Source organism: Podarcis raffonei, chromosome 2 (genome assembly GCF_027172205.1).
Source record: "Podarcis raffonei isolate rPodRaf1 chromosome 2, rPodRaf1.pri, whole genome shotgun sequence".
NCBI lineage: Eukaryota > Metazoa > Chordata > Lepidosauria > Squamata > Lacertidae > Podarcis > Podarcis raffonei.
The window spans coordinates 34,794,971-34,807,310 of record NC_070603.1 but is presented as its reverse complement, the minus strand read 5'-3'; the positions used below and the strand labels follow the sequence as shown (position 1 = coordinate 34,807,310).

The window sequence follows — 12,340 nt, the reverse complement described above, 5'->3', positions numbered from 1 at the left end:
AAGTGGTTGTGCCTAGAGAGTATGTGAGGCTGAAAAATGCTTTGACCCAATTTGATAATATAAGCTACAGGAAGACATCCATACCCACTGTCTGCCCCCTAGTATGTATGCAGCATGAGAAACCAGAATTATCAGTTTATAGTCATATAGCCATAGGCCATCATGAGCAGCCTTCCTCACTAATCTTAGTGTTCCTGTACTGCTCAGCTGGTGGCTCTGATTTGGAAGATCCAAAAGAATGGCTGGAAAAGCACAGGTCAGTGTGTTACCATTAGAATATGTGAGAAGCGGGTTTGGTGTCTCCTGTTCACAGCATCCAAAAGCCAAACATAATTTAATCAAATGATACCCATGTTAATTTTCCTTGGCTCTTAGGTCATCAGCCATAAAGACTCTAGATGCAGAGGCAAGAGAGCTGAGTTAGGGCCACGCCAGATTAGACATGGGCAGACATGTCTGTTATTTTCATGTGTAAAGCATGGGGGGGAGGGTTCAGGGCTTTTTTTGTTTTCCTTAACATGGCAAGGCATTCACAGATGAATGGAGCTTAGCCATCTCTCATCCAACCTCACTACAGTGGTACCCCTGGTTAAGAACTTAACTCGTTCCGGAGGTCTGTTCTTAACCTGAAGCACCACTTCAGCTAATGGGGCCTCCTGCTGCCGCCGCGCCACTGCTGCATGATTTCTGTTCTCATCCTGAAGCAAAGTTCTTAACCCGAGGTACTACAGTATTTCTGGGTTAGCGGAGTCTGTAGCCTGAAGCGTCTGTAACCCGAGGTACCACTGTACATTGTTTTCAAGTATGTTTCTCTTCAGCTCTGCTCAGTGCCAGTATTGGAGCTGGACTGGGAAAGAACCACTGCAGGCAGTGGAGCACTGTGAGGTAAGGCAGGATAGGGTTTAGCTCTTCACATTCATTTGGTGGTTTTTTGTGTGCAAGCAGGGTGTCTACCCACTCCCTGCCATATCTGGTTTGGGCCTCCCTCTCCTTTTTTTCAGTGCCCTTCTTGGAGTACATTCACAGGTCAATGTACATTGAAGCACATTCACAAAACCAGCAGTCACACGTTGCCCCATGACATATATAGGAAGCTGCCTTATACTGAGTAAGATCATCAGCAGTCCATCTAGCTCAGCACTGCCTGCAGTGACTGGGAGCAGCTTTCCAGGATTACAGATAAGGGTTTCTCCCTGCCCTACCTGGAGATGCTGGGAATTAAAACTGCGTGCACCGCAGATGCTCTACCACTGAGCTGTGGCCCTTTCCCCGTGAAACTGCTTGGGTGTCAGCAGTGAAATGGGTCTGTTTTGATCATGAGTTTCTTTAGGACCATTGCGCTGTGGAGTTGCTGTGCAGAAGATTCTTCTACAAAATTATTTGCGCTATATCTGTTAGTTGATTGAACGTCAGCACTGTTCTTCTCTTTACAGCACGAGTTGGGCTTATGCATATCGGTGTCTTCATCCTACTGCTGCTGAGTGGAGAGAGAAATTTTGGGGTTCGGCTGAACAAGCCGTACTCCGTTCGAGTACCAATGGATATCCCTGTATTTACAGGGACACACGCGGATCTCCTGATCATTGTGAGTGTCGCAGTTACCAGCCATGCCCGTTGCTCATCCACACTTCCGTTTTCTCAAGGAAACCCACAGTTTAATGCCGAATTAGAACAAATGGCAATTGGGTTTTCCATGGATTATTGTCTATTCCAATTTAGCACTAAAGAGCCGGTTTTTCTGGGGGAAATCGGCAGAGAAAATAGACCATCACTCAGAATCATGCCTAGAAAACAAAGGATGAGTGGAAGTGTATATGATCCCTGTGTCTTGCTAATCAGAAATATTGTATTTTAGGAGAAATGGGCAGGAATTTTGTGAACTGCTTCATGGTCGACTTACAGAATTTCACATGCTACATTTGCTCTTCAGTGGTGGCAACAGCCAGCACAGGAGTAACATGATAATTCTGTCTGTACCTGTTCATTGCCATTTTTATTCTGTGTTCCAGGTCTTTCATAAGATCATCACCAGTGGGCACCAGAGGCTGCAGCCCCTCTTTGACTGCCTCCTTACTATCATTGTGAATGGTAAGCTGCCAGAGTGAACTGTATTGAAACACTTACTTAGTTATGGAGATTTATGTTTAAATCAACAACCTCCCCACAAAAGAAACCTTTGGTAGTATAATAGTCCATCAGTGTTTCTCTTGACATCTGAAGGAACAGACAGCTGCTGGTATCCTGCAAAACAGATTGTTGGGTTTTGGCATGTGGTGGAGCTAACCTTCCCTTCCCTCTTCTGTATCCACTTAAATCAGCTTCATGGTGAGAGAAGAGGGAGGGGAAGTTATGTTGTGCAGCCAAAAGAGCTTGCACTAGTGGAACTGTTTAGTTGGATGCTACCCAATATATGCAGATGTTATTTCTGGAAATCTTCATTCTAGTTCCTTAAAACTCAGTCAGAGAAGACCATTGTGAGTGCAACGGTTGGGAAATGTTCACTGAGTTATTTTGTGCATTTTTCTTACTCTCGTTTGAGGCACAACCTAGTTTGTGTCAATCTGTACAATAAGCATTGAAGGAATTTTATGTGGAGCTGAAGAAATGGCGCAATACCGTCTCCACTGCAGTAGATGGCATTGGCTTCCTTCGCTAACAATATGCAGTCACTTAGAATCAAGATTTGTTTCATATTAAGGGAAACCTGTAGCATTTTTTGGAGCTGCCTTTTCATAATTGACTTAATTTTTCTTTACTAGCTCTTGTATCCTGTTACAGGATTTTGTTCCAAATATATTAACCATTTTAAGAAATGTTAAAAACACAATAAGAGTGTCTTAAAGGCTAAAATAGTGTCTGATCAGATTTCCTTTATTTTACAAGGCCCCATATGGAGCACGTATCTCCTAATTCTGAAGGTAACAGCTATGGAACCCTGTGTAACGGGGCACTGCAGTTTGCCTTTCCCTTTATGGAACATACATAAAACCCCTAAACTAGTTTTCAAGATATGAGGCAAACTTCAACAAAGTTTCCTGCTTCACCTTTTCCTAGAATTAGATGTAAACTTATTTATTTTTATTTAAGGTTTTACATTGCTCCCTGTTACAACCATGACTCAAACATCACAAAAGACTGAGTGAACAAGTAAATAGGTGCCTTCCCAAAACGCACCCCTACTGTGAAGCCTTTGGTTTAATCCTCACCTCCTGCAGTAATTTAGGATGTATAATAACATTTGTTCACATCCATCCTCTGCTGTCTTTACCTGCCCCATGTACCTTCCCCACTGTTAAAATTTAGATAATTCTTTCTTTCTTTCTTTCTTTCTTTCTTTCTTTCTTTCTTTCTTTCTTTCTTTCTTTCTTTCTTTCTTTCTCTCTCTCTCTCTCTCTCTCTCTCTCTCTCTCCCTCTCTCTGTATGTGTGTGTGTTAAAGTGCCATGTATGCTGAAGGTAAGCAATCATAAAGGGAATTACTGTCACCCTAATTTTTTTCCCCTTCTTCCAGTATCTCCGTACTTGAAGTCTCTTTCCATGGTAGCTGCTAACAAACTGCTGCACTTGTTGGAAGCTTTTTCAACCACCTGGTTCCTTTTCTCCAGTGTCCAGAACCACCACCTTGTTTTCTTTTTGCTGGAAGTTTTCAATAATATCATTCAATATCAGTTTGATGGTGAGTAGCTGCTAAACAATAAGCCGGCCCAATACCCCTTTCTGATGACATGCCAAGAATGAAGAAAATGTATTACTCTAAGTACAGTTATAATAAAAAGTGTTGTCGGTCCCCCCTCCCCCCCATGGCAACTAGACATTCTGTTTTGGCACCCACAACCCAGGTCCCAGAAGTCATTTGCCTTCCATCTTTTCTATCCCAGTTTCTAACACTGCTTTTGATCCATGTCACTATAGTTTCCATTTTATGCACTGGGCACTAAGGCTGAGAGCAGCGACTAGGCCAAAGTCTCAGTAAGTTGGTAGCCAAGCAAGAAAGCAAATTCAAGTCCAGATCCTGCATTCTGCTCACTAGGCTCCCACTTCCTTCTCCTCTGTTATTGATCTTAAGTAATTTCTTAGCATTGCCAATTGGGTACCCTGTAAACAACTCAAGAAGTGTGCTTTTGCTTTGTGGACTAATTTTTTTTCCTAGCGGTAAGATAGGAGAAGGTAAGGAAAGGTCTTCTTGATACAGGACTGTAAGTAGCATACAGCCTCCCAGGCTTATTTGTAGGTCTTTTTCACTGCAAATAAAATTACTTAATCATGTTTTTTCTCCCTTCTGCTGCTGTGATTTCCTAGGCAATTCCAACTTGGTCTATGCCATTATCCGCAAGCGAAATGTGTTCCATCAGTTGGCCAATCTGCCTACTGACTTGCAGTCCATCCAGAGAGCTTTGCAGCGCAAAAAGAAAGCTCCCGAACCTATATCTCGCACCAACTCTCAGGACGGAGTGTCCATGGAAGGATCTCGACCGGCTGCACCTGCTGAGCCCGGGACGCTAAAGGCTAGCTTGGTAGCAACTCCAGGTCAGTCTAACCTTTATTGTTGTATAGTTGCTTAAATAAAATGTGAGTTCAGTTCAAGATGATGAATTGGATCAATCTTCGACATCTTTCCTGTTGATGAAGATTATTTAGGGAAAGAACTTAAGCTCCGTGTTATGAAATGGCTTTGTCAGCCAGGATATTGTCATAGAACCATTGCCAGGATATTGTCAGCCAGGATATTGCCATAGAACCCTCATTTGAACCGGGCTGTTTTGTAGCTACCCACAAACGATCAGATGTTCACTTCTTGGTTTCCTAGTCCCTAAGCTTAATTCAGTTACCTGGGAACTTCCCTACCCCGCCCCCATCACAGTTCTCCTTTTTCTAGAAAGAGGTGCTTTCTGCTTTGAAAAAGTGGTGGGAAATTATCTAACAAGATTTATATAGCATTAAAATTACCGATAAAATCAGATGTTAGCCTTAAAATTTTCAAAACAAAACCGACAGTTAAAAAAATATACATTATAAAATACAATTGCGTGTTAAAACAAATGTCAGATTTACATGTCTTGATAATGTCGGTTTAAACATAAGAATGTACTTAACAGAGAGGCAAGTACTGGGAGGTCAAAGTTATATTGTTGACCTCCTCCGAGCCTTGCTTGGTTTCCTCTTAATGCTGTCTTCCAAATTCAGGTATTGACAAGCTCACCGAGAAAGCCCAGGTATCTGAAGATGGGACGATGCGCTCCCTGGAGCCAGAGTCTGCGCAGTCTGCAGCGCAAGGCAGCCCTCCTGGTGTTATCAGTGATACAGAATCTTGGAGTGGGGTACGGCTACATGTTGCTCTTGTGCTTGGACACATTCTGATTATTATTGACTAAACTTGCATAGCTAGTACTTGTAATATAGGAACTGAATAACAGTATCTAGGGTAGGAGTTCTCAAACTACACTGGTACCTCGGGTTAACAACTTAATTCGTTCTGGAGGTCCATTCTTAACCTGAAACTGTTCTTAACCTGAAGCACCACTTTAGCCAATGGGGCCTCCTGCTGCCGCCGCGCCACCGGAGCACGATTTCTGTTCTCATCCTGAAGCAAAGTTCTTAACCCGAGGTACTATTTCTGGGTTAACGGAGTCTGTAACCTGAAGCATCTGTAAACTGAAGCGTCTGTAAACTGAGGTACCACTGTATGGTCCTACAACCATGAGCTTCATTCAGATGGTGTGTCTACAGATTTGTGGTTGAAGAGGAGAGACTACACATCCATCTTCTTAAACATTCTTAATGATATTTAATGGTATTGTTGTTGCACCTATTATTTCTAATATTGTATTTTATTGTACAAGAAAAAGCGGTGGACTCTCCTTTGTGGAGTTTTTAAAGGAGAGGTTGGATGGCCATTGGTCATGGATGGTCTAGTTGAGATGCCTGCATTGCAGAGGATTTTAATAGATGACCCTTGGGGGTAGCTTCCAACTCTACCATTCTATGCTTGCATTATAATTTGAATTCCATAGAATTAAAATTTTAATACCGCTTATAAGAAATAAAAGAAACAATGAAAACACCATTAAGGAAACCATACAGATCCAGCATAACACATTACAATTTCTACAGCAGGCAGAAAAATCATTAAGTGGTCCATTAAGTCTCTCAGCCATTTTCAAGTGGTCTGGGGGTGGGGGGAGTTTGGGATCCACTGATCTAGTGCTATCCTTGATGCAGTTCAAGGACACTGTTGCCCTTGGCATTAAATCCACTAAGGCACATTTGGTAAAGTGCTTGTGTGTGTGTGTGTGTGTAGAAAATGAGGTGATCAAAAATGGGTTTCTTACATATTGCAGTTAGGAGTCTGCCTTTTTCTCATCTACAGAGAAGTTGGTGGCATTTCAGATCCATACTTTAAACCTGAGTAATTCTTTTATCAGCAGGACAAATCTAGCAAGTATCTCCGTTTGACACATTGCTGTGTAGATTGAATAGAATTATGCTGCAATAATCTCTTAAAATGTCAGTTTTGTGGACATTTGCTGATGACAGGGTTACGGTTCTCATGCTCTGGGGATGGGGGAGGGCATGAACAGGGGCCCCAAACAGGTATTTTCATGGATTGATTTGTGGAAACTTTATTGGGGGTGTCCAGGAGTCTACATACCATAAAGTTAATGTGCCTGTAAATAATGCTGGATTGTTTTATCACTTTATGGCGACAATAAATAAATCCTGGAGGCAAAAAAGATAGAGACCCAGATCATCTTGTACCTTGTTTACATCCAGATAAGCAGCATTACACTTCTGTTGGTTTAGAGCTCAGTATAGTGTTTCCAGAGATGAATGGTATCAGTGAGGAGTTTTTGCAACTGCCCACTTAGACGTACCTGGAAGTGGATGCTACACTACAGCTTTGTCCTGCAGAGGTGCTTTTATTGGGGCTTAAGTGCAGAGTGTAGAGTGGTCCAGCACAAAGGCCCTACGACCACACAGGAAATGATATGAGCTGATGGTCTCCCAGTAACAAATTTGGTTCAGTATAGTCAGTGAATGGGATGCAGGTGGTACTGTGGGTTAAACCACAGAGCCTAGGACTTGCCAATCGAAAGGTCGGCGGTTCGAATCCCCGTGACGGGGTGAGCTCCCGTTGCTCGGTCCCTGCTCCTGCCAACCTAGCATGCCAAAGTGCAAGTAGATAAATAGGTACTGCTCCGGCGGGAAGGTAAACGGCGTTTCTGTGCGCTGCTCTGGTTTGCCAGAAGCGGCTTAGTCATGCTGGCCACATGACCCGGAAGCTGTACGCCAGCTCCCTCGGCCAGTAAAGCGAGATGAGCACCGCAACCCCAGAGTTGGTCACGACTGGACCTAATGGTCAGAGGTCCCTTTACCTATAGTCAGTGAATATCCATGATGTATGTTAAGACACAGCTGCTAGATTTCTTGACCTTAGAGGTGAAGAATACAAGCCCCTGGTCAAGAGAGGTAGGGGCTGAATGCATCCACAGTCCCACTGCCCACACCATCTAAGGCAGAAAGTGGGGATGCTGTGCCAGCTTACAGATTGGCGCTGAGAAGAGGCCTGGATTGGGACTGTTTCTATAACAGTAGCAGGGCTGGCTCAGGATCTGCTGGATCCTGTGCCAGCTCAGCTCTCTCCCCCTACCCACGTGCCCCATGCCCTGTTTCTAGAATTTCTGCTGGCTTCCGCTTGTAACAATACCACCAGCAATAGATTCTGCACTCAGTTTGGGGGAGTACACTGGGGCACATCTTGCTGGTTGAGCTCCTCCTCTGGCAGAGTCCAGCAGATGTTTGCAGGCCTGGGTGGAGGGCCCTCTCTACCTCTTCCAAACCCTCTTCAGCACAGCAAATCAGGGGCATAGATTGCTATGCCCATCTGGAATGGTTAACATCCAAACGTGAAAAACTGCAGTAAAAAACCCCCAGAATTAATGAAAAGGAATATGTTGGGGAAATTTGCATTTGCTCCCCGCCCCCCAGTCTTTCTCATGTACAGCGGTACCTCGGGGTAAGAACTTAATTCGTTCTGGAGGTCCGTTCTTAACCTGAAACTGTTCTTAACCTGAAGCACCACTTTAGCTAATGGGGCCTCCTGCTGCCACTGCGCTGCACGATTTCTGTTCTCATCCTGAAGCAAAGTTCTTAACCCGAGGTACTATTTCTGGGTTAGTGGAGTCTGTAACCTGAAGCGTATGTAACCTGAAGCGTATGTAACCCGAGGTACCACTGTACTGCACTTACTTTTTATGCTTTATCCTCCCACTTGACCGGCATCTAAGTAATATTTGCATTAGTCAGGCAGCAGTGTGGTGCAGATAAGTTGGTGAGCGATATGGTTGTGTCCCTTTTTCTCAGGAATCATTGCAGCCCCGGCGAGATCGACGGCGTCAGTCCAGTGCATCCTCAGCTGGGCAGTGGAATCCAACTCCTGAATGGGTGAGAGCAGCCTGTGCTCCATGATTCCTTTTTCTCGCACTCCCTATTGATTCAGCAGGAGCTGAACTGGGGCTGCTCCTAGTCAGTTAAAGTAAACAGGCGGTGATTAAGTAAAATGCTATGTGCATTAGAGCAGATGCCCACCCTGAGCCCTTTTTACAGCAAGCGTGATGCAATCGGGGGGGGGGGGGAGGATGTGTGCTTGTTCCAAAGTGATGAAGCAGCATTCTCCTGCCACCTGGACCTGAGCAGAGAGGCACTGCAAAGAACAGCAAGCAGGTGCTAGACTTTTCATCCCTCATTAGGGATCACTATAGTTTCTGGTCCAGCTCCATTGCTCCCTTCATTGCTTAATGAAGCAGGGATTGTAATGAACTTTGTGCACTACATGCGATAAAAAGCTTTTAATATCAAAATTATTAATAGTTAAAGCAGTCTTTCTCAGCTTTTAAGTCTACGTGATACTTTCTGTCTGTGGAAGGGTGGGTTGCTGTGTGTTCATACTAAATGACAAGAGGATTTATCGCTGGGGTGGCCTGTGGCTTTCTCTGTCTCTGTAGGGACAGAGTACAGTGGTACCTTGGTTCTTGAACTCAGTTCGTTCTGGAAGTCCATTCGACTTCCATAATGTTCAAAAACCAAGGCACAGCTTCGGAAACAATGCCGACAGCAGAAACGGATGTTCAGCTTCCGAAAAATGTTCGCAAACCGGAACACTTACTTCTGGGTTTGAGGCATTCAGGAGCAATTTGTTCGTCAACTAAGCTGTTCGGGAACCAAGGTACCACTGTACTCTTTTTTCAGAAACCTACAGTGTTCAGAGCTTGTGTGGTTATGTTTGAAGACTTAATTCTCTTATAGAAAATAATTAATATAAGCATTCACAGAACCCCTGCCTATGTTCTTGTGGCATGGGCGGGGGTGACTTGGAAGTTCCTTTTGTAGGTGCATACTCTAATGTTCCTACTGTTCCTGTTAAGGACAGCCTAGTTTGATATACTTGACATATTCTACATGAATATGTTCATCTGTACGCTCTCTGAGTTGTTCAAAATCACTGATTTTATCTTCTTCTCCTTTTCTTTGTAGGTAGTATCTTGGAAGTCAAAGCTGCCCCTACAGACAATCATGAGGCTTTTACAGGTCTTGGTCCCCCAGGTAGAGAAGATTTGCATTGACAAGTAAGTGTCTATGGTCCTTTGAATATTTGGGGGCGGGGGCAGAGGGGAGTTGTAAAGTGATATGAATTATAAAGAAGTCATTACTGTGATGATCAGAACATGCCCTCTGCTCACTTTTCTATAGGAGTTTGGGTAATATCAAATTTGGCAATAATTACCCAAAGTACATCCAGTCCCAATCATCAGAAAGAAGTCTATCTTTATTGACTCAGTGTATGGGGCTCTGCACTTGTGCAAAGCCCAGCTTTGAGGCTATTCAAAGATCTGTTACGAGCTTGCACATGCAAACCTTCCCCTCAAGAGTTTGTTGTTGTCGTTTACCTAATGCATGGCGGGAACATCTTCTTGCTAAATTCTTTTAACTGTGGTAATACAATAAATTTCATTTGTTCATCACCTTATGCAGGTCTTAACGCGAATTGCAGTGAGAGATACAGTTCTAATACAAACTTTCCATTAAAAAAATACTCACACAACAACAAACTCTAAAACTAATCATACACTATGGTTCCGATAATAATAAGAAATCCTATACCCACAATAACATCAGCATGGTCACCATTAAAATTAGCCAGCAGCAACTCAAGGGTGTTCTCTGAAGATCTCTGAAACTGATCTTCTCCTTGAATAGAGAGCATGATTTCCCCACCTCTGCATATCTTCTTTAGTGCAAAGTTTGAGAAGGAGTACGGACCCCACATTTGCATTTTCTTAGGGCCTTTTGATTCTATACGCCAATGAATTGCTTGAGGGGGTGGTTTAAGAAGTGCAGAGCATTATGGGGCTGGCTCCCTACACCTGCACGACCTGATGGTTAACTGGTTTCCCTAAGAAAGGCAATAAATTGCAGCACGATAACCATTCCAGATAACACTTTACACAGAAGCAATTTTGAACTCTTATTATTGCACTGATAACATACAGTACATTGCTGAAACTATGGACTCAGCTAGATTGGTAAAGAAAAAGTGACTTATATGCGTTGTATATGCAATATAACATTGTGCCACCAGGTGGCAACATGGCAGTCCCATTTTTCTCTACCTGTTTTCCCTGTTTAAATTTATAACGCTTTAAACTGAAACGCTTCTTTGGTGTGTCTAGATCAAGCCTGAATCTGGCTGATATCTCATGTATAATCTGTAATGTTACTGTGCAATTTTTCTTATTCAAAGAGATAATATCCTACCAACAAATGTTGAGTTAGTAAACATAAGCATTATAAGTAAAGGTAAAGGGACCCCTGACCATTAGGTCCAGTCGTGGCCGACTCTGGGGTTGCAGCACTCATCTCGTTTTATTGGCCAAGGGAGCCGGTACCTATTTATCTACTTGCACTTTGACATGCTTTTGAACTGCTAGGTTGGCAGGAGCTGGGACAGAGCAACGGGAGCTCACCCCGTTGCAGGGATTCGAACCGCCGACCTTCTGATCGGCAAGTCCTAGACTCTGTGGTTTAACCCACAGCGCCACCCACGTCCCCTATAAGCATTATGGTCCTAATCAATTTTTGTAATAAGCAAGTCTCCATCACCTCATTACCAGAGAAGGCAGAGGGCCTTCTTGGTAGTGGCACCCACCCTGTGGAACACCCTCCCACCAGATGTCAAAGAGAACAACAACTACCAGACTTTTCTAAAAGTCTGAAGGCAGCCCTGTTTAGGGAAGCTTTTAATGTTTGATGTATTACTGTATTTTAATATTTGGTTGGAAGCCGCCCAGAGTAGCTGTGGTATTAATAATAATAATAATAATAATAATAATAATAATAATAATAATAATTACTGTTATTATTATTACTATTATACCAATCAGAAAAAAGATACCAGTAAATGTGTGGGTAAAACTCTTCGGTGTTCTTTGTCCTAACTGAAGATATTTATTAGCAAAGTTGACATTCTTCACTGGACCAAAACTGCATGTCACGTTGGAGCTCTTTGTTTTACACTCCCAATTTGTAAAACGGGGTCCAGTTTTAGACTGGAACTGCAAGGGGGGTGGGTGGAGTGGGGGGGTGGGAGACTAAGATTTTCCCCATGTGCTGTGGCCACCATTCAGATCCCCCTCATAAGTGAGTGGCTGTTGGCTATAGAGGGGGAACTTGTTCACTTAATTTTTTTTAGCCCACAAGTAGAACTACCTGTTGGCAACATCTGTTCCAGAGGAGCAGTCTAGATCACAGCTGTAGGAAGGATTGTACCTTCACCCCCTGTGCCTGATCTCAACTGGAAATGTGTGGCTGCTTTTACAAAAAAGTACGGTACATTGCCTTGGACCTCCGGACGCAGAGCTCCAGAGTTGTATGTAATTTAGCCCCTTAGTGTATTGTAAAATCAAGCTTGGACCAATACACTAGTGTCATTTTGAAGGAAATAACTGGACACTTCAATATGTTCTGCAGGGAATTCCTGGCAGTTTTAGAGAATTTCTAATGCCCTTTCATCTTGCCCTTGTCCATGGAACTTGAGTGCACACCAATAAAAGGAAACTCTGTGGGTCATGTTTATTCTTCTGCAGCATCCGTTTAAGGGTTCTCTCTTTTTTCCAGGGGCCTCACAGATGAGTCTGAGATTCTGAAGTTCTTGCAGCATGGCACATTGGTGGGGCTGCTTCCTGTTCCTCATCCCATCCTGATCCGCAAATACCAGGCTAACTGTGGCACTGCTATGTGGTTCCGCACTTACATGTGGGGAGTTATTTATTTGAGGTAAGTCGGCC

At 43.5% G+C, this 12,340-nt stretch overlaps 1 protein-coding gene across 1 annotated transcript in view; it reads left to right on the top strand.

Annotated features, from left to right (window-relative positions):
• The window catches only part of HID1 (HID1 domain containing), a 43,418-nt gene that overhangs the window by 27,046 nt on the left and 4,032 nt on the right, over positions 1–12,340 (top strand). Inside the window, exons 11-18 of the mRNA XM_053375831.1 lie at positions 1,434–1,585; positions 2,010–2,088; positions 3,511–3,675; positions 4,299–4,526; positions 5,184–5,317; positions 8,361–8,441; positions 9,531–9,622; positions 12,171–12,329. Of these exons, the coding sequence (XP_053231806.1) occupies positions 1,434–1,585; positions 2,010–2,088; positions 3,511–3,675; positions 4,299–4,526; positions 5,184–5,317; positions 8,361–8,441; positions 9,531–9,622; positions 12,171–12,329 (1,090 nt within the window). The remainder of the gene's footprint in view (positions 1–1,433; positions 1,586–2,009; positions 2,089–3,510; positions 3,676–4,298; positions 4,527–5,183; positions 5,318–8,360; positions 8,442–9,530; positions 9,623–12,170; positions 12,330–12,340) is intronic.